We start from the raw sequence: 22,511 nt of genomic DNA, 5'->3' as shown, positions 1-22,511 counted from the left end.
ACCTGACGACGAGCCCCGGGATTCAAACCCCAGACCTCCTGGTCAACATGTCCAGGCTCCCCTCGCTGCTCCTGTCGCTGCTGCTGCTGTGGGGTCTGGCGGCGTCTGACGGCGAGGACACGCAGGAGCGGATGATCCTCAAGACCCTCGGGTTGCCGGCGCGACCCCGGAAGGGATCGAGTCCACGTCGAGGTCTGAACGTCCCTCCAGAGCTCTGGAAGATGTTCAAGTCCAAGGGCGGCCAGGCGCGAGCGGACAAACCGTGCACGGTGCTGGAGTATGGAGTGTGTGGGAACATCATCAGATACGTGCAGGATCAAGGTGAGATACTGCGTTTAACATTAAAATAAAAAAAATTCAATGTTGGTCACATGACTTAAAGGACATCCACAGAATATTATTTTTTATGTTTAACTAGAGACTCACACTTAATAGTTTTTATTAATATGTAAATGACTCTAATACACAATACTTTTTCAGGCTCTAACTGCAAAACAAATAATAATAAATGTTTGGTCAATGAATTCCATACATAATCCTCCTTTATTATTTTCTGAACCACAAAATATCTAATTTATCCACCAATGTGTATTGATATCCAAAGGAAATGTATCCATTTTTTCCCGCTTTTAAATAATGTTGTTTATCATAGCTTTTGTGGTTTAAAAAGACGTGTATGAAATAAAATAAGCTTTTTTTTAAATTTAATTGGTTGTTAATTAATGCCTATTTACAATTGACATGTAAATATTCATAGCGTTTGTTCATTTTTCTCACATTTAAAGCTCTGACCACTAGAGCAGCTAAAAGGAACAATGAAATCCGGTGAGACAATGGTGATCACTGAGGATGAGAGGATACAGTGGACTCCAGGTGCTGATTTTTGGACACATTTTTGTTTCAAAACACATGAAAGCAGTTACGACCTCGCCTGTGGTCTTTACATTTTTAATCGCTAAAGACAAAACTGCAAATATATCCTTGTACGAACAGTATCCTAATAAAACGCGATTGATCAAACGATTCCCCCTGTATTGTAATACATACAGTATAGTATCACCATTACATAACTCCTACCAACTAGCAAAATTTTATGCATGAGCTGAGTTTTTAATGGATGTAGCGTCTTTATGAGGTTCTCGAAGTTCCTTACTTTTCAAACTTTCTGCTAACTATGAATGAGCCGATACGTTTATTCGATGTAGCTGCGCCGAGGTTGTAGATAAAAAACAAAAAACAAAAAATGTCAATTTTTTTCACCATTCTGTAACGATATCCAACAGCAATGTATCCATTTTTTCGCTTTTAAATAATGTTGTTTATATTGCTTTTGTGTTTCATATATCAATAAGATGTGTATGAAATAAAATAATACGTTTTTCTTTTCATTTCACAATTAACATGTAAATATTCATAGCGTTTGTTCATTTTTCTGTTGCATTTAAACCTTCTGACCGCTAGAGGGAAGCAGTCATGTGCCGCAGCTAAAAGAGCAATGAAATCCTGTGAGACAATGGTGATCACTGAGGATGAGAGGATACAGTGGACTCCAGTCGCTGATTTTTGGACACATTTTTGTTTCAAAACACATGAAAGCAGTTACGACTTCGCCTGTGGTCTTTACATTTTTAATAGCTAAAGACAAAACTGCAAATATATTGTCGTTCGAACAGTATCCTAATAAAACGCGATATATTCAACGATTCCCCCTGTATTGTAGTACATACAGTATAGTATCACCATTACATAACTCCTACCAACTAGCAAAAATATCTGATGCATTGCAAGTTTTTGAAGGAGGTAGCGTCTTTATGAGGTTCTCGCAGTTCCTTACTTTTCACACTTTCTGCTAACTATGAATGAGCCGATGTGTTTGTTCAATGTTGCTGCTCCGAGGTTGTAGAAGCTGGAGATAAAAAACAAAAACCAAAAAAAATCAATTTTCTTCACCAATCTGTATCGATATCCAACAGCAATGTATCCATTTTCCGCTTTTAAATAATGTTGTTTATCATAGCTTTTGTGTTTTATATATCAAAAAGATGTGTATGAAATAAAATAAGCTTTTTTTTTATTTCACAATTAATTAAAATATTAATTAATTGTTAATTAATGCCAATTTCCAATTAACATGTAAATATTCATAGCGTTTGTTCATTTTTCTGTTGCATTTAAACCTTCTGACCGCTAGAGAGAAGCAGTCATGTGCCGCAGCTAAAAGAGCAATGAAATCCTGTGAGACAATGGTGATCACTGAGGATGAGAGGATACAGTGGACTCCAGTCCCTGATTTTTGGACACTGTTTAGTTTCAAAACAAATGAAAGCAGTTACGACTTCGTCAAGAGTCGTGTGGTCTTTACATTTTGAATCGCTAAAGACTGAACTGCAAATATATTGTTCGAACAGTATCCTAATAAAATGCGATATATCAAACGATTCCTCCTGTATTGTAATACATACAGTATAGTATCACCATTACATAACTCCTACCAACTACAAAAAAGTGTTGCATGAGCTGAGTTTTTGAAGGACGTAGCGTCTTTTCTGAGGTCCTTGCAGTTCCTTATTGAACTTTCTGCCAGACCCGGCTGCAGAAAAACATTTAAAGGAGGGGCATTACATTTTTTTAGGGGGGCACCTTTTCAACCTAAAAATGTATTGGCTTCAGGCACAATGGCTCTGGGATTACCAAATGACCATCATGATAATATAGACTATTTAGTCATTCTACAGGAGCTTTGTTTTTAAAAGGTACAATAAAAACACTGAACTGAGCCCAAGTCCAAGGCAGGAGTCTTGGTGAGACTCAAGTCAAGGCTTTATCTGCAGCGACTCTCTCAGTTTAAATGTTCACTCCAGGGTTCAGGTTGACTTCAGTGTGTTTTCAGTAGACATGAGATGGCGCTGCTTCCTGCTCGCTCTCCTTGTTACTTTTTCTCGTCAGCGTATTACGGATGTTCAAACTGAAAACCAAAACCAATGACTGACTCTATAAGCAACTCTAACCATTAATGTCAAATGATAATAACTGTAGTGGAACCTAATGACCACTTGGGTGCGCTGTTCTCTTGACATTGAGTGTGTTGTCTGTTTTGTTCCAACCAGTCAAGCGCACATGAGTTAACCAATCAGGCGTCTGAAGACAGTCATCAATGAATTGTCAGTCAAGTGTTTAAGCCGACACCTGATTGGTTAACTCATGTTTGCTTGACTGGTTGGAACATAAACCTCCACCACCCTGGCCCTTATCTGGACCAGTTGGCCACCCCTGGGTAGAGGCGGGCACGGCACCCCCCAATGCCCGCCCATGCCGCCGGGTCTGGTTGTAGACGCTGGAGATTAAAAACCGTTGCCGTGTCTCAAATCGCATACTAGCGTACTCAAAGTTAGTATTTTTGGTGCGTCTCAATTCTTAGTATGCGAAATTTAGTGCGCCATGCACACTAAATTGGCGTACTAACACGCCCACAAAACTGAGTATGGTTCGATGGACACTAACCACCCTAAACGGCCGCCATCTTAGTGACGTTTTAAACGGAAGTTACGTCATATATATAAATGCATATATATGCATATACTTACAGGTGTATTTTCCGCAGCAGTAGCAGGATGCTGATACCAGCTTAAATATCTCGTAAATATTTAGATTCTCATATTTTTTTTACTTTTTCCAAACTTGCAAAACGTGCTGCCAGCAGGTGGCGATAGCGTTCAAACAGCTGGTTGAAACATCGTTAAATAGAAGTAGAAGAAGAAGCTGTTGCATCATTTCCTGTTAGTGTGTAGCAGCAGAGTTTGATTTGAGACATACTATCTGTGGAGAATTTGCGTACTAGTTAGTACGTACACTAAACTGATGCATACTAACTTCTAGTATACTAAGAGTAGTATGCGATTTGAGGCACAGCACAACTCTGCCAAAGTAACTGTGGCGTAGAAGTACCTTGTGACGCTCGAGCCGGGGAAGAAAAAAAAGTATTATTTCGTCACTTCTTCCGGGATCAAATCAGCACCTCCTAGTTCTGGCACGATCCGTCCGAAGCGCCATCATCTAAGGTCTCATGACACCAAAGCACTCTGTTCCGTGTCACGTAGGGTGGCTGGTGTCGGACTGGAGAAGCCGAGGTTGTCCCGACTGCCAGGAGAAACTTCTCTACTTCAACATGTCGGTCCTGCAGCCGGTGGAGCTTCTCTCTCTGGCCCGGCTGGAACTCCACTTCTACTGGAACCGCTTCAGACCGTCGTCGGCGGCGGCACTTCTTCTGGAGAGCCCGCCCGCCTTCGGCGTGTCCCTGCACAGGATCGTCCGGGCCGCCCTGAAGGGCGCCGACCCCGAGGCCAACCGCCGCCTGCTGATGTCCCAGTCCCTGTGGCTGCGGCAGGACCGGACCTCCATCACCCTGGACCTCACCGCTCTGGCCGACACCTGGCGCAAAGGGCTACACAACAACGGGCTGGTTTTGGAGTTGAAGGCCTTAGGAGTCGATCCCGAGGAGCACCTGGCGCTTCGCTCCCTTAACTCGTTTCCACCGGAGCCGTCGTTTCCGTCGATCCAAGCGTCGCTGGTCGTGGTCTCGCTCAACCCGCACCAGTGCAACCCCAGGCAGCGGCGAAGCGCCGTCCACCTGCCGGTGACCCCCAGCAACCTGTGCAAGGCGCGCCGCCTCTACATCGACTTCAAGGACGTGGGTTGGCAGGACTGGATCATCGCGCCGCAGGGGTACATGGCCAACTACTGCCACGGCGAGTGCCCCTTCCCTCTGAGCGAGAGCCTCAACGGCACCAACCACGCCATCCTCCAGACGCTGGTCCACTCCCTGAACCCCCAGACCACGCCCCAACCCTGCTGCGTGCCCATCCGCCTCTCGCCCATCTCCATGCTCTACTACGACAACAACGACAACGTGGTGCTCCGGCACTACCAGGACATGGTGGTGGACGAGTGCGGCTGCAGATGAGCGTCTTTTGAGTCGTTTTCTTAATTCATTCGTTCTTTAAAACTGTGAAAAATAAATGTGACAAAATAAAACGATGCTATTTAATTAAACTAGTTTTGTTTGGTGATTAAAACCGAGTTTATTTAACATAACAAATGGCCTTGAACTTAAGACATGTATCGACGTCTCCGAAAATGGAAAAAAAAGGTCGGAATACTGAAGTATGATATCAGACGCACCATGTGAGCGCAGAAAATTGTTGCCCAAATGTTTAAAATGTTGTTTTTTGAAGGCTCGAAAAAAAGGTATAATTCGACCGATTTTGATCAGTCAAACTTTAAAAAATGGCCAAACATCGACGACTCCGAAAATGCAAAAAAATGTCGGAATACTTAAGTATGATTTCAGACGCACCATGTGAGCGCAGAAAATTGTTGCCCAAATGTTTAAAATGTTGTTTTTTGAAGGCTTGAAAAAAGGAATATTTCGACCTATTTTAATCACTCAAACTGTAAAAAATGGCCAAAAATCGACGTCTCCGAAAATGGAAAAAAAATGTAATACTTAAGTATGATATCAGACGCACCATATGAGCGGAAAGAATTGTTGTGTAAAATGTTGTTTTTTGAAGGCTCGAAAAAAAGGTATAATTCGACCGATTTTGATCAGTCAAACTTTAAAAAATGGCCAAACATCGACGACTCCGAAAATGCAAAAAAATGTCGGAATACTTAAGTATGATATCAGACGCACCATGTGAGCGCAGAAAATTGTTGCCCAAATGTTTAAAATGTTGTTTTTTGAAGGCTCGAAAAAAGGTATAATTCGACCGATTTTAATCACTCAAACTTTGAAAAAATGGCCAAAAATCGACGTGTCCGAAAATGGAAAAAAAAAAGTCGTAATACTTAAGTATGATATCAGACGCACCATGTGAGCGGAAAGAATTGTTGTGTAAAATGTTGTTTTTTGAAGGCTCGAAAAATGGTAGAATTCTACCTATTTTAATCACTCAAACTTTAAAAAATGGCCAAACATCGACGACTCCGAAAATGCAAAAAAATGTCGGAATACTTAAGTATGATTTCAGACGGACCATGTGAACGCAAAACATTGTTGCCCAAATTAAAAATGTTATTTTCTGAAGCCTCAAAGAAAGTTGAAAATTCGACATTTCTCATGACCCCGGGTATGAAAAAGGGTGAAAAGTCAATGTCTCTGAAATCGGGCAATAATGTCCTTAAACCATAGTTTAATATCAGACTGACCATGTGAGCGCAAAAAATGTTGCCTAAACGTTGAAAATGTTGTTTTTTGAAGGCTCGAAAAAAGGTATAATTCGACCGATTTTAATCACTCAAACTTTAAAAAATGGCCAAAAATCGACGTCTCCGAAAATGGGAAAAAATGTCGGAATACTTAAGTATGATATGAGTCGGACCATGTGAGCGCAAGAAATTGTTGCCCAAATGTGTAAAATGTTGTTTTTTGAAGGCCTAAAAAACAGGAAAAAGTATTTTTCCATTAAAATAAAACAACTTCATATACACAAAAACAAAAGTGAAACTTTATTATTAAACGTACAGAAACATATATACACGTTTTTCCAAAGATAAGATAACAAAATGCCGACATTCACAATTAGTTATTTTTAGTAAGCAGCCACTTGCTGCTTCAGGAGCCGTGGTACATGAGCACGGAGTTGAGGTGCATGTAGTCGTACAGCTGCGCGGCGCTCACAGACGTCTGGTGCTCCAGCTGACTGGTGTTCTCATGCTGGTGAAGGACTTCTGCTGCAGGGTTGCACACAAATGGAAGTAGTTTGTCAACTGGCATATTAAGGTAACATGTTTTTAATTGTTCATGCATACATGTATAGTTGGATATGAGAGGTTAATCTACAGACTGATAAATACATTAACCTTTTACAAGTGCTTTTTCTAAATGGATCATATTCTTATCTGAGGTCGTTTGGTTGTAACACGTGTTGATCCGTGTTCAGGCAGAAAAGTTGCTTATTCAGCACAACTCAAACCACACTTTAGCCAAGTAAAAAAAAAAAAGAGGCGGGAAATGTAACACAAAGTCACAGACGTCTTTAGAAAAGTCAGGAACATTTTAATGAATTTACAGCATCTAACAAACAGCTTCCAAAACACAAATGAACGAAAATCCCTAAAAAGGAGCCGTAGAATCACTGTCATCAACGATAAGGCTTTTTTCAAGTGGAGAAAATGAGCGAAAAAACGAAGGTGCACCTTGTTCTGACGTTAACTTTAGCAGATTTATTTGAACAGATGATTGACGACCTATTTCATAACATATTGAAACCAAAGGTTTATTATCTACAAGCTACATTCATTTGCCTTGGCATCTTATGTATAAATTAGCAGTTTTTTTTTGTTTTTTCCAAAAACCGTTTATGAAGTAATCCATACAAAAGTATTTTAAAGGGTTCAGGAAGTTATAGTTCATCAACATTGAAAAGAATAGATGCATTGATCGTTACTGTTTAAATAAGTCAACTTTGACGTTTTAACAGTTGAAGTCAAACCAAAAAATCTCAAACGTTCTTTAACAGTAAACGATACAAAACTGTTGCCCGTACATGACAAACATCCAGGAGTTGACCGTACGTATAATAAACAGATAATTTATCCGTTTGACATTTCAAGGGGAGGAGAGTTAATAGGACAGTACACACTAAAGTCTGTCTCTGCTTATTGTCGATAAGCACAGAATCCCAGGTGGAACAGAACAAGAAGCTTCAACAACAGCAGCCGGTCACAGGTAAGCGTACGAGTTGGTGCAGCGGCACGGCGTCTGCATGGACGCCACGGTAAATACCTCCAGCTCCTTCGCGGCGCTGATCAAACTCGGATCGCTCTGATCCATGGACGCTAAAACCTGTGCTGGTGCTAATCCATTATCTCCACGGTCATAGGACCCGGGCCCACCTGAGGTCACGGCGAATTCCATGTTGATGCTGTTGATCAGGGGCTCTCCACCGCCCCCGTGTGGTCCGTTTCCGTTTAGCATCTCCGCTGGCATGCCCAGACCTGCAGCGACAGAGGCAACAAAGCTCGATCATTGAAGAGTAGGTGAGCTTTATTTGTACAGCGTCTTTCACAGATCTATCGTTGTGATTCATCAAGTACGATCAGGTGACCATTTTTCACGCTCCATTATAAACACTAAATAATATTCATCAAACTCTTCTGTGATCATCAAACTGGCTGATGACTGTTAAACGATGACTCGTAGTCCAGGACATTTATTTATTCATTCATTTTCAATTCATCATCCATTAAGGCTACAACGACGTCAGAAAAGTTAGTGATTGTCAACAAAAAATTAAAAACATTTAATCCTCAACATTAAAATTCAAGCGAAGGTCGACCTCCATCGTAAATACAAGTCCACAATTTTCGATTTTCCACTTAAGAGTTCAGGATGATGAAACAAAACTAAATATCTGTATTGATTAGAATCTCGACAGACTGAAGCAGAAATGAGGACTTCCATAAAACGTAATCGTCAAATGATTATTATGGAATACTTTACAAACTTATATCCCTTTTCATACAACAGCGTAAAGTTTAGTCTTATTCTCTTAGAGGTGAAAAATTATTTTTATCATAGTTGTGTTTACATTAAACAGATAGCAGTAGAGTCTGTTGAACACAGAGACTCTTAGGATATCTGACCGCAAGGCATTTTGTCAAAATACTCTGATTTTCAGTAGAATATCCGGATCGTCTATACTGAACATCTTGGTTTGCGTCGCTCTACACTCACTGGCATCATTTCCTGAATCCATCTCATTTGCCCGAAGCCGAAGAGGCATTACATTTTTTTTTTAATTGAATAATTGAATTCTATAATCAAATGTTGAAAAGATTGATATTGAAAAATTCGAATATATTCAAAAAGAAACCTTTTTTTTGACTGATCCATATTCTTATTCCAATAATTGAAAAAAATAACCACTTTTAAGTTCATCATTAATAATAATCTCTATTTATATAGCGCCTTTCTAGACCAGGGTCACAAAGCGCTTCAGCCATTCACACATACTGATGGGAGTAGGCTGCACACCCGCGCCAAGTCTGCCATCAGGAGCAATCAGGGTAAAGTGTCTTGCTCAGGGACACAAGCTTGTCTGGAGCTGAGATTGAACCTACAACCTCTTGGACTGCAGGCAACCACTCTACCATCTGAGCTATGACGCCCCTGAATGAATGTTGAATGACTTGTACACCTGCTACTGGAGAATCTCTTGCCTTTTAAAAAGGTGCTGCACCTGATATATAACATTTTACTTCTACTTCAACCATGATTTAAAACCCACCTGAGGTCACAGTGGCAGAGAACTCCATGGTAATGTTGTCGATACGTGGCTCTCCTCTGACACCTAGTGGCCAGTTTCCATTCTGCATTTCTGCAAGCAAACCCGGACGGAGAAACAAAACGAACAGGTCGATAAAGTTTGTTGAAACGATGCCGTAGCGCAGACGTTTAAAGAGCTACCGTTCATCCGGACTTTCTTCACGGGATTCACTTCCCGGCCGTCGAACGATCTCTTTCTGTTGGGAACGCCGTTCAGGATGCTGCGGCCCTGGATGGTCTGCTGCGCGAGGCCCCCGTTCTGGGACGTGCCGTTATGCGACAGGGCCATGTTTTGTTGGAAGTTTTGGGCATTGGAGAGAGTCTCCGCGCACTCTTGGAATCCCTGGGCGTGAGCCAGGTCTGCGGCCGTCAGTCCACTGGCATTCCTCATACTGCACAACGGGAAAAGAGAGTCTGAGAAACTCCCACGGCTTGTTTGCGTCACACAAATCAAGAGACAAACATAACAGTCTCTCACACACACACACACATGACAGACATCCACACACACCACCCAGACACAGTACAGAAATATCCTGCTCTGACATCTTCGTCATCGTCATGCGATGCCATCTGATCCCATTTTGGATCATTTGTAATAGTTCTGCTGCGAGAGATGTGATCAAGACAAGTGTGTCTCAAGAGAACGCTTTTTAAAAAAAAAAAAAATCCGATGGGAAGTCGTCTGGAAGTCAGGAAGTCCTGGAGTCTTGCCGATTGGTTTCAAGAACACTCGAGAACGTCAAGGTCGGGAACCATGAGTGACAAGGAGTTCTGAGATGATCCTTCAAGAATATGTAAGATGGAATAAGAATGTAGTCGTGGATATTCCTAAAAATAATTCAAGATTGCTTAAGAGCAGAGAAGCCATGGTGAAAATCTTCAGTTCGATGACGTGAACAAGTTTTCATAAAAGACATCTGGATCTTCTGGCAGGAGGTTCTTCTCTTCATAGGTGATGAATTCAAGAAGTACAAGAGAGGCTTCCAAACGAGGGCCGGTGACGAAGCTGAAGGAAAATCTGAACAGCAGTTGTGTTGATCACATCTGGTCGCAGCAGAATCACCAGTCAGAATGGGCAAACCGAACCGTGACGGATCACCCGACACGAACCCTTTAGTGTGTGGAAGGAAAAACCATCAGGCATTTATACAAATGTGTTTTCCCTCAGCAGCTTTTTTCCCTCCCTCCGATTTTCCAGTCTAATGAGGAAGAACTTGTTTCCCCCTCCGCAGCCATTACGTTCACAACAACACGATTGTTCCGTCCAAATGACACGAACAGATCGCCCATTGTCTTGCGGAGCCTTCGGGGGCAAAACCTAAGCGAAACAAGGCTGTTTGGAAAACTGAACAATCATTTGTTTACGTAATGAATGTTCTTCTAAAAGCTAGTTTCTAATCGCTACGCATTTCTCATACTATTGACGGATCTTGTACTTTTAATTGGTCAAAATTGTTGCATCTTCCACACAATGATGAAGCTCACGGACCGGTTTGCCCATTCTACCAAGTTCTCAACTATTCTGTCTCTGCATGAAATGACAAAGTGAAGTAAACATTCAAATATACATTTGGTTAACAAAAACAAATAAATGAAAACAGACAGTAAAAGTGTTGCAGATTCCCAGTCCCCTTCGAAATTAATGCTTCCTGGTTGGATTATGAATTTGAGCTCAGGACTACGTTAAGGTCTCACTGTAAGGGATTGTTGAAATAATACGGTTTAAAAATGTACATAACTTATCACGTGACTGTGTTATTCAGTCAGATTTTAACATCTTTCCGTCTTAAAAAAGGTTATGTCTAATTTATATAATAGCCAATTTAACATGTTTATCTAGCTTTACATTAGAATAAGTCAGATAGGATACTGGATACTTAGTTTTCTGTTTGGACAGACAAAGACTTAATACTTCAGTATCGTACTTTAGACTTTTGAGCTATTGTGTAGTATGTAGGTATGTGTGGATTGATTAGACGCTTTGTATCTAAAAGGTGGAGGGATTTGAAGTGTTGCGTTTGCAGAATTCTTTTTTGGTTTCCATGGAAAGTTCAAAAACGTCTCCTTCATGTTGCAGGTGTGCAGCAGATGTTTAATTGCACTGGCTGGTTTGATCTATGAGGCTTATCCAGATCCAGCTGTTGAATATTCAACTAAATAAAACTGAATTCATCATATCACTGAAACCATGATGTTGTACGAGTTGAAAATGTACCAGTTAAAATAATAGTCTGCCAAAACTATCCATTTATGATATTAAGGTTGATATAAATCTTAATGTGTGAATTATTTAAAGAAAACAGTTGCATAAATGCAATAAATTTGCTTTTATATTGGTTAAAACTTTAAAATAATGCAGGAGAATAAATCTTGTTGAATATTACTTTTCGTTATCAACTTTTGTCTTGAAAATATTTTTTTTTGTTTAAGTTAGTTTAGTAATGAAATCTTTATCTTGACCTTAAAAGTATATACTTTATTGAATATTGTTTTGATTGTTTAAGCGCTTTGTGACCCTTGTCTGGAAAAGTGCTATACAAAAAAAATGACTTACTTGCTTGCTTATATTGAATAGAATATTATATTTGGAATATTCCTTCAGTGTGATCTTAAAGAAGTACAGTTTACCCCCCAAAAGAATCGGGTGTGGAGATTTGGAATTTGAAAAGGGAAGCGTTAATTTCATCAAATGCCTGTAATGCTTTGCTTTCGGGCCCTAAGCACATAAATCATCGTCTAAAACCCTCAAAGTCAGCCTATAATGCTAGTAGCGGTCGTGAGACTCACGTCATTAAACCTGTCCTTACAAAAGGCTCCTATGGTTAGTTGACAAAATTAAAAAAGAAATGATAAAGTAAAATTAACAAATAAACTGGTACAATCATGGCTAATGATAAGCAAAGCATGCAGGACTATTAAATGTTTACTTGTGATTCATTAACAATATCCTAGCATTAAAACCAATCACCGCAAGAAATACCTCGACAGTTTGCCAGTGTGTAGATAGTGTAGAAGCGATAGTGAGAACACTCAATGCCACAACAGAGCGGCTATCCCAGGGAACGGGGCAGACTCAGCAGTGTCTATGCTCCCCCTTTTCTAGGATTACTTGAAAAAATCAAGTCATTTTCCAATTCAACGGCTGCAAAACATTATGGTTCGAGTTCTGTTAACAGTACAGACTTTGTGGTAACGCATTGTCACTTTCATAGAAGGAAAAGGTGACACAACAGACTATGGGGTTAAAACTGTGACAGAGAAAACAAAAACATTTCTAAGAATAAAAGTGAAATGACATCATAACCTTTGCAACAGGATAATAGCAGTTATACAGTCAATACTTGATGCTAATCTAACCCATCTAACGCTGCATCACTTAATTTCTGTCCTGCCTTTGAACGTCTCATTCCCTTCAGGCTCATGACAATGAACATCTAGTTTAGGTTGACTGTGACTCTCCCTTAACTCATCTATATTAGTAAGTAAGTTATATTTGTAGAGCTTAGAACCAGCTTCTTTCCTCTGACCAGACTGTTTAATGAAATATGACTTTAGCTATGCATTTAAAATATTATGCATTTATTATATTTATAACATATTAGCACTATTTTTCACTTATTTATATGTATACTTTTATTTCCATTAATTATTATATGCAACATTTGAAACGTTATTTATTTATTCTATTTATACTATATTGCACTATTTTTAACTGATTAATATTTATACTTTTTATATATAAATTCATTCTGCTGTGTTTTTATCAGTTGCCATACGAAATTTCGTTTCACTGCTGTGATTTCTGTGCAATGACAATAAAAGAAAGTATAAAGTCTTCTAGACCATGTATAGTTGTATCTTTTAATCCTCAAATAATGTTTAAAAAAAAACAACAACAACAACTTTCACAGCAATTTATATGAACATTGTCTAAATAGTTCACATTTATTTCAGAACAAGAGAATATCTGTCTTTTACAGACGATAAATGACAAATCTCAAGTTTAATTTGTGCCTTATCTCTTAAATATTATGCAGCTTTAAATATACATTTTATTACAGTAAACAATTAAATATTTCAGACATCTTTATAATGCATACTCTAGAATATAAATCTTGATTAAGGTACAGAAACAATATTAATATTTAAGGAGTTCATTAATTTTAGACATACAAGATAGCCCATCATAATATCACCATAGTATTAATATATGCATGTCAATATAATGCAACAGACAGTTTTTAAATAATCAAAATTATTTTGTTAAAGCAAATACCCAACAAGGTAAGTTTAGGGCCTCATGGTACCTTGAGAGCAGCCATGAACTTGGAGAGTCACTGGTAAAGTCATTAATATGTATTTAATCAACCAAATGTTGGTAGTTTATTTAGTCCACGTTCAAACAATAACTTCACTTCCACAAGTGAGGATACAGCATTTCTCAAAATGGACATGTTAAATAAATATATATGCATCTGTCAAAATGTCTGTTTGTATTGGTTTTGGATTTTACTTTTTTGTCATGAGCCGTAATCCCAATTACAAAAACTTAACTTCCCTCCCATTTTTTTAACTGACATTATCAGCAATCTGCAAAGGAAAAAACATCACAAATCATTTACATCTATATAAAAAAAAAAAAAACACTCATCAGCGTATGACCAAATGCACATTTCACATGAAAAAAAGACTTCACATAATTTTTGCATGAAAACCACCAGAGCTGTTGCCTTGCCTCTAAGAAATTTTATATTAGTACTAGTTTGAAAATACTGTTTTTACTCTTTTTTATAAAGAATCACCGAGCAAAAGAATTGCTGGCAGCAACACAAGTTTATAGCTACCAGCAAACAGAAAGGGTTTAAAATAAGATTGAAATCTATTTAGGTGCCAAGTGATGAAAGCCGTCATTTTAAAGAGGTTTAGCATCAACTTGATTGTTAAAAAAAAGTCTTGAAATCTTGACTTGTTCATAAAAGTTAAATAGAGTTTCTGTAAATCCCCTTCGACAGACAAATATTAGCATGAAGACACTCTGTTTACAGACATGCTAAACTTCATCATACATTTGGCCTGGAGGGTTACGTATTGGCCAAGAACATTTGTTTTATGCATGAATGAAGATTTACTGTAATTGAAACGATTAAAAATGTATTGAAAAAGAGAAAAATAGCTTTTATTAATTTCCTGTTTTTCCATGTCTTGTAACCAACTTGTTCCTACCAATGCTAACGTCGATCGATCAATAGACTTATTCTGCACATCATTAAACACAATTAAGCCAGGGTCATAACCGTATTATTACCTTTCAGGGAGAAGCATGCCTCCTAAATGGCGTCAACAGCTTCAAAAAAAAAAAAAGACCTACGAATATTGGGAATGCAATTAAAAATACTTTTTTATAGCAAATACAAAGAAATAAATCCTCATTTGGCTTTAACAAAATATTGGATTTTTGCTCAAACTTATTTCTCTCTAAGAAAAGCAGCAAGTAAAGTTATAGAAGATTATCACATGTTTTGTAACAATGACTAACTATGGAAAACTATCGTTGTGTATTTATAGGCACATCTTGAAACTTCATGGTGGTTTTGAAGCACAAATTAGCTGAAGATAAATGAACAACTTGTTGCAACAAAATGAAAATGCAATAAGTATTACACATGTTACTGGATACACTCTTAAAAAGGCAGATTTATAAATATAACTGTAATGTGTTGAATGTTTATGCTTCAGGATTGTAAACACTTTCTTTAAACTCTTTTATACTCTGTTGTCAAAGATTGACGACAATGAGATCAGTCGTGCACGTTCTAATGATCCATCAATGCAAACGGGATCACAGCAGACCAACAAGTAGTTAACTACAAATGTTGCAAGTTGATTATCTACTACACTTGTAAGGCGGGGCCTTCTTTGTTCCCGTTTAGTGGGAACAACAGAGCTACTATAAATAGTCTAATGACGGGAAAGTATGGAAGGATCTGCCAAGTGTTTGGGTGCGGCTATGACACACTTCACTTTGAGAAATCCTCTTTCTTGTGTATAAGGATCGATTTAATTTATTTCTTATTCATAATAAAGCTATGCTATAAAAATAAATGTATACACATTCTAATGTCAGACTCAAGACTAACATTCAGTTTTTCCAGTTTTCTTGGTTATTACAGTATAATAACTAACTGCAAACATGCAACTATTATTGATCAACAGTTTCCAAATAAGCATTTTCATTTTGTGAAACAAACGCTTGCGGAATAAAATAATTTGTGCATTTGGTCATAAGATCATACTGCATGTAAAAGGCTAAACAAAAATGTTAGACAATCACACTAAATCTAACAAAACATGCAACATAACCTGTTGGTTTTGGGAAAGTGGATCAATCTTCTTATCAAGTTGTCCTCGTCAGTGATTGAATGATTGAAAAAAATATTTACCATTTCAATTGTTTACAATTTAACATGCTTCAAGATTTAATAAGAAATTAAAGGTTTTAACTTAGTTTGACTTGATGAGGACAACTCAACAAAAAATGGTGCATAAATAAATATCAAATTAATTAATCTCAAGGGAAAACCACCAAATCTTTAAAATACATATTCACAATTTAAGGATTATTAATACTCTCTTAAAATAAATCATATTTTAAGATTCCAAAAGGAACCATCTTGAGCAAAAGTCAGACTTAAACAGTCTTTTAGCGGCTCTTTACAGCGTTAGCTAAAAAAATTCACATTTATGAAGTCAGAATCAGTTAAATGTTACTCGTTTACTGATCCTTGAAATTATATAATAGAGTAAATGCTGTAGTATTACATATAAATCTACGATGCAACACGCAAACTTCAAAATGTTACATCAGATCTTAACAATGTGATAAGATAATAGATTGTAATCATTTAAATAAATAACTAAATGATTTAAATAGATTACTTAGAAAATACGTCTTTTAAGAAACTGAATAAAATCCATCAGTTTCAAAAACTTTACTAAATAATTAACTTTTAAGTCTTTACTATCAAGAGAAAAATTGAATTACCAAAAAGAATAAATCAGTACATTAAAATTATTAAAGAAAACCACTTGCTACGCTGCTCGTGTGAAAGTTTGGTGGTAATCCCTTGACAAAATCTAACACAGAGTCTGGATAGAAAAGAGGAAAAGGAAATGAGCTCGCTCGATCGATGTCATGACTTACTCAGCTTTTGCTCCCTGAATCAAGAGAGCATTGATGCACTCCAGGCTGCCTGCACGAGCAGCCTTGTGGATGGGCGTCTCGCCCACATAATCCTGATAGAAAACAGTAAGTGAGTCAACTCCACCGTGATTGCAAAAGTATGTAGTTAATTGTTGATATGCTGGTTGAAGCTTGACACTTAGACACAGTTACAGTTGGAAACCGGACTTGCAAGACTAACAACGGCTGACAAATATGACCACACCTCAACAGAAATACTTTTACTAAAGGACAAGTGGATGAGACAGGGTTGCTCCTGGGTTGTGAAGAGAAAAAACTATAATAAAAAAAAAAATCAGTACACTTATATATATATATAATATATATATATATATATTATATTATATTATTTTCAAATGATTATGCAAATATTCCCTGTAAGAAACTTACGACCGCTAGAGGGCTGCAGTCATTACGCCTCTGCAGCTAAAGGAACAATGTCATCATGGTGATGACTGAGGACAGGAGGATACAGCCAGCTCCAGCTGCTTTTAGAGCGAGTGTTTTGGCTTTCAGTTCAATGGATTAAAGCAAACGAGTGGAACAATCAAAGGTCGTTGATGTATTGTATCGAATCATATTGTGAGGTATATTGTTGAATCGTATTGCGAGGTTAGTGTTATTGTAATTTATTGTCTTTTATTTACTTTTAAATATTTACAATGCTGGCAATAAAGGTTTACCTATTTTCTTAAAGTTAAATTCGGTTGGAGCGTGCATTTATGTTTTGTGCTTTTACACTATTGTTATTATCTGTAATTTGTAGTTCTAATGTAAGCCGTTTCAGGAAACAAACTTAAATTCTTACTCATCCAGACCTTTCTTACTTTTATTTCATGCCAAGTAAAGGCCTCGTTTTTAAGAATCACGAATTAAAACCTTTTCAGAATTTTTAAGGATAGTCAAGAGGCCTCTTAGCAACAGCATATCGACTACACCATTTTCAATATTATTTATGAATATTGAAGGTTTAGTCCAGCCAAAATTCACTATTTTCTACTCATGTCGCCCAAAAGTTGGGATTCATTTAAGAGTAAGCAGTATCTTTTTAGAGTCACATGCAAAATGTAGGACCATTTGCTAACTTTATTTTTATCCATAAAAGACCTCTCAGTGTCACTGGAAGCAAGTGTTTCCTGTCTTTTCGATAAGAAAGAATAAATTTAGCACAGGTCACAACCGTCATATGAACATCCATTGTTGCCTATAACTCCATAAAATAATGTATTACTCGGAAATAAACCCAACCCTTAGTCAACAGGATTAGGAAAATGAGTGAAATTATAATTTTGGGTGAACTATGCCTTTAAGCCGTCATCAACAGACGACTTTTCTCGATCCGGGAAAGATGTAAATCAACACTAATTATCCAAAAAAGAACTGAACTGAGCTCCATGACGGCCAAAATGTTATGTCACCATGACCCACTAATCCCAGTCCTCACGGAGCAGCAGATGACAAAGTGAAGCTAAGAGTTTGCTACGAGTCTGCTATTCTAGCTGGCGAATGACAACATGAAGTGAAGCCAGGGGGGAGAAACCATGACGACGCACACAATCTGAATGTAGGTCAAGAGAAGCATGCAGAGTTCACGACCTCGTCATAGACAGATCCGGTTCATGGGATTATAGTGAGCTCATCCATTATAGTCTTTTACCCTCACATGTACACAAATTCTGACACATGTGTGTGCATATCTTCTAAAATGTCTGTTTTGTTGTAACATACCTGTCTGTTTATTTGTGCACCAGCTTGCAGGAGCCATGCCAGGCACTGGGGGTGGCCTCCAAATGCACAAATGTGAGTCGGGGTTTGAGCAAACCTGGAGGTCACTGCGTTTACATCACAGCCCACCTGCACCAGCCGCATCACACACTCCAGCTGCGAGAGCACACACACACACACATTAGACACCGGGGCGTGTGGCGAGGAACTGGCTTCAGTTAAAATATTCTGTGGCTGTTGACATGGATCCAAATTCCTGTTTTAAAAACCGTAGCGACTTCTCGGTGACAGATGTATGGCGTTTATATTTTTTGGCTACATGCTAATTAGCTTATGCTAACACGCGTTCCTTTATAAAAAGGATTTATTCTTTTTTTTTAACTCGGAAAGAGCACGGAATATTACAATACATATTCAAAAACGCCATTACAATGTATATATAATATGTAATAGTGAGTTAGCTAATCGTTTTTACTGGTTATTATTAGTGTTTTCCTACTACTTCCTTGTTCCACAAGCTAACAATAAAAAAAATAATAATAATGGAATGAAGAAACCGTTTCACCACTAAAAAAAAAGAAAAAGATATACAATATTGGGATTCCTCACCTTCCCAAAATGGGCGGCCCAGTGTAGAGGGGCCCAGCCGTAGAAGGTGTCTTCCACGGTCAGGTCAGCCGGGTTGCTGGTGCGCTCGAGCAGGGAAGACATGGCGCCGACGTCTCCATCCCTGCACGCCCGGTGGAGCGGGAAGCGGCTGTTCAGCACCTCCTCGCTCGAGAACCCGGACTCAATTCCAACAGACATGCTTGTAGGAAAATAAAAAAGGCTTGAAGGTTCGAAAACAAAAATAGGTTGTTAGAAGAAATATGTTTCAGCGGTTGAGTTCGAGGACAAACACACACACACCGTTAGAGGAGCTGCTGCTGCTGCGCTTCTGATGGCACAAAGACCCGGGGAAGGGAGGTGGAGCTGGAGCCGCTTGAAACCTGAGAGTTGCCGGGTAGGGATAAAACTACGGACCGGATCATTGTGACTGAGGGACGGTAAGTAAGTAAGTCATTTTTATTTATATAGCGCTTTTCCAGACCAGGGTCACAAAGCGCTTAAACAATCAAAACAATAATCAATAAAGTATATACTTTAAAGATCAAGATAAAACTGAGAACAACACAGGAGTTCTAGAAAATCAAGGAAAAGTCTGAACAAATAGAAACGTCTTAAGATGTTTCTTAAAGGAGTCAGTAGATCCATCAAGCGCAAAGAGAGAGGAAGATCGTTCTAAAGCTTAGGAGCAACAGCCTGAAAAGATTTCTCTCCTCTGGTCCTGAGCCGTGTGCGAGGAACCATCAGTAGATTCTGATCCACAGACCTCAGAGCCCGAGCTGGGGTGTAAGGCTGGATCAGACCACTGATGTAAGGAGGAGTCTGACCATGAATAGATCTGAAAGTAAGAACCAGAATTTTAAAGTTGATCCTGAAAGAAACTGGAAGCCAGTGAAGAGTTTTAAGGATCGGAGAAATGTGAGTTCTTCTACTAGAGCGGGTCAGAATTCTCGCTGCAGAGTTCTGAATCAACTGCAGACGAGACAGCTCCTTCTTGTTAAGACATGAAAACAACTGTTACAATAGTCCAGACGAGAAGAAACAAACGCATGGATTACAAGCTCCAGATCATGTTCCGACAACATTTTCCTAAGTTTAGAGATTTTTCTCAGTTGAAGGAAACAGTTTCTGGTCAGTTTTCTGCAGTGTCGAACAAGAGACATGTCTTTATCAAATACAACACCCAGGTTTCTCAGGCTCAGTTTGACAGACTGACCTAAGTCACCCAAGTACTGACTCAACCCTGGAATCTTATCATCAGGAGCAATCACCAGAGTTTCAGTTTTGTTTACATTTAGCTGTAGAGTGTTTTCACTCAGCCATTGTTTGATTTCTAGCAAACAATTGACTAAGCTGTTCAGCCTCTGGGGCTCAGTTGGATCAAAAGAGCAGTAGAGCTGGATGTCATCAGCAAAAATGTGATAAGAAACATCAGGAAATCTCTGAATTATTTTACCGAGGGGAATCAAGTACAGCAAAAACAATAAAGGACCCAGAACAGACCCTTGAGGGACTCCACACAACAGATCTGCCGATTCAGACCTCATTTGATTGGCAGATACAGTAAAACTGCGCCCAGAAAGGTAAGATGAGAACCATTCTAACACAGACCCAGACAGTCCCACTTCATCCCTCAGTCTTCTCAGCAGGATCTGGTGATCAACTGTGTCAAAGGCTGAGGACAGATCCAAGAGAACCAGAACAGTGGATTTAGCGGAGTCAGCCGACATCATGATGTCACTGGACACTTTCAATAAAGCTGTCTCCGTAGAGTGATGTTTACGGAAGCCAGACTGAAACTTTTCATGGATGTCGCTCTGATCCAGGAACAAAGACAGCTGCTCAGACACCACCTTCTCCAAGATCTTGTACGTGTAAGTAAGTAAGTAAGTAATTTGTATTTATAGAGCGCTTTTCCAGACCAGGGTCACAAAGAGCTTAAACAATCAAAACAATACTCAATAAAATATATACTTTAAAGGTCAAGATAACACCGAGACGAACATAGGAGTTCCAGAAAATCAAGCAAAAGTATGCACAAATAACAATGTCTTAGTGTCTTAAACACAGCATTGTTGTTGTTTTTTGTGGTGTCAGTACAGAATACTGACAAAAGACAGCTGACAACAAAGACAGCTGCTCAGACACCACCTTCACTTCTTCTTTTTGTGGTGTCAGTACAGAAACAAAAGAATGAATCACTATCAGAATCAGGAACTGTTATTGTAAAGAGGTAAATGTGTGGCCTCATGTTGAAGTGGAATTTCTGAGACTGAATTGCAGCATAAAAATATTAAATTGAAACAATTTAATGTGAAAATGAAATCTTAAAAATGTATGTAAATAAATTCAGTGTAAGAATTAATTTACATTTTTTTTATTTATTTTGACATATTTTTTTCTACAATGGATTGTATGTTTGACACATGGATGTATTGATGCAATGAGATAGTAATTGTCAGCAAAAAAAAATCAGTGTTAACATCCGAGCATATTATAAAACTGAAGATTATAAAGAAGAGATTGCCATCTAGTGGCCTTACAAAAATAGGACAGTGTTTCATGATAATTTGAACATCTGTCAAGATGTATAATGCTAACAGGCAATGCTTTAATTGTAAAAAGCAAGCAGTGAAATACATTTTAAAATGTGAAAATAAGTATCATATTTACCTAATTTCACTCATGGCATAGAGGCCAACTGCAACTGTTGAAATGTATTTTTAATATACATTTTAATTAGTCATTACTTCTTCAAGACTAAATAAAACCAACAATTTTCGCGCATTAATTTCCATTTTACATGTTTATTTAAAAATATTTTGGTTAAATAATTATCATCATTGCTTTTTTTTTCTTCATAGACCATTTTCTGAAAATGTGTTGCCCATCAGAATCAGAAACTTTTATTGTATGCATTAATAAATTCAGTGTAAAATCTAACATGTGTAAAAAATTGACATAACAAATATTCAGGGTAAACAATTTAATGTAAAAATGTAATTTAAAAAAAAGGAAATTCATTCAATAAGTAGATCAGAGCCAAATAATATGAAGCGGAGAGTGACATCTAGTGGCCTTACAAACAAAGTGTTCTTTTGCACTGGATTTTTTTTTCTGTAAGAAAACACCTTTATGTGGACATTGGTTGTTTGAAAAAAATAGTAATGATCAAATGTTTAGATATCATGTCATATATAACTAGAAAATGTGCATTTCCAGAAGAAAATGCAGTGTGAATCCTGAATCTTCTGAATCTGCAAACTGAAATGCTTTAAAGTAGTAGTATACAGTTAGTTAAAATAAGTGGAAACCGTTGAAATGATGGCATAGAGAGAAAAGACTGATGTGAGAACGTTGAAATAAAGTAAAAAAAAGGTTGAGGAGAAGAAAAAAGTAGAAAACAAGAAAGAGAATAAGAAGAAAAAATAAATAGAATTTGTAGTAGGAGTAGAAGAAGTAGAATTAGTAGAATTGGTAGTATAAGTAGTTGAAGTAGAATTAGAAAGTAGAATTAGTAGTAAAAGTACACGTATAAGTAGTAGAATAGTAGCAAAAGTATAATTAAGAGCATAAGTAGAATTATTAAGTGGTAGAATTAGTAGGATA

The 22,511-nt window shown here is 38.0% G+C and overlaps 2 protein-coding genes across 4 annotated transcripts; one reads left to right on the top strand and one right to left on the bottom strand.

Annotated features, from left to right (window-relative positions):
* The first annotated feature begins 47 nt into the window (after nt 1-47).
* On the top strand, nt 48-4,960 carry gdf3 (growth differentiation factor 3). The gene is made up of 2 exons (XM_087804638.1): nt 48-321; nt 4,098-4,960. The coding sequence occupies exons 1-2, from the start codon at nt 48-50 to the stop codon at nt 4,958-4,960; spliced, it is 1,137 nt and encodes a 378-aa protein (XP_087660764.1).
* Nucleotides 4,961-6,484: 1,524 nt separating this feature from the next.
* Nucleotides 6,485-19,238, bottom strand: ankrd10b (ankyrin repeat domain 10b). 3 transcript variants are annotated; one of them, XM_087803539.1, is made up of 7 exons: nt 18,906-19,193; nt 18,300-18,452; nt 16,533-16,624; nt 9,470-9,720; nt 9,291-9,380; nt 7,897-7,998; nt 6,485-6,732 (listed from the first exon to the last, which is right to left on the bottom strand). In XM_087803539.1, the coding sequence occupies exons 1-7, from the start codon at nt 19,101-19,103 to the stop codon at nt 6,614-6,616; spliced, it is 1,005 nt and encodes a 334-aa protein (XP_087659665.1). In that variant the 5' UTR covers nt 19,104-19,193; the 3' UTR covers nt 6,485-6,613. The 3 variants fall into 3 exon arrangements, with proteins under 3 accessions (XP_087659665.1, XP_087659664.1, XP_087659663.1); XM_087803538.1 differs by lacking the exon at nt 6,485-6,732 and adding an exon at nt 19,206-19,238 and having other exon boundaries at nt 7,037-7,998; nt 18,906-19,125; XM_087803537.1 differs by lacking the exon at nt 6,485-6,732 and having other exon boundaries at nt 7,037-7,998.
* Between the last annotated feature and the right edge of the window lie 3,273 nt (nt 19,239-22,511).

This window comes from Callionymus lyra, chromosome 12 (genome assembly GCF_982586985.1).
Source record: "Callionymus lyra chromosome 12, fCalLyr1.hap1.1, whole genome shotgun sequence".
Lineage (NCBI taxonomy): Eukaryota > Metazoa > Chordata > Actinopteri > Syngnathiformes > Callionymidae > Callionymus > Callionymus lyra.
Note: the sequence above shows the minus strand (reverse complement) of the source record. Positions and strands in the feature narration are given on the sequence as shown.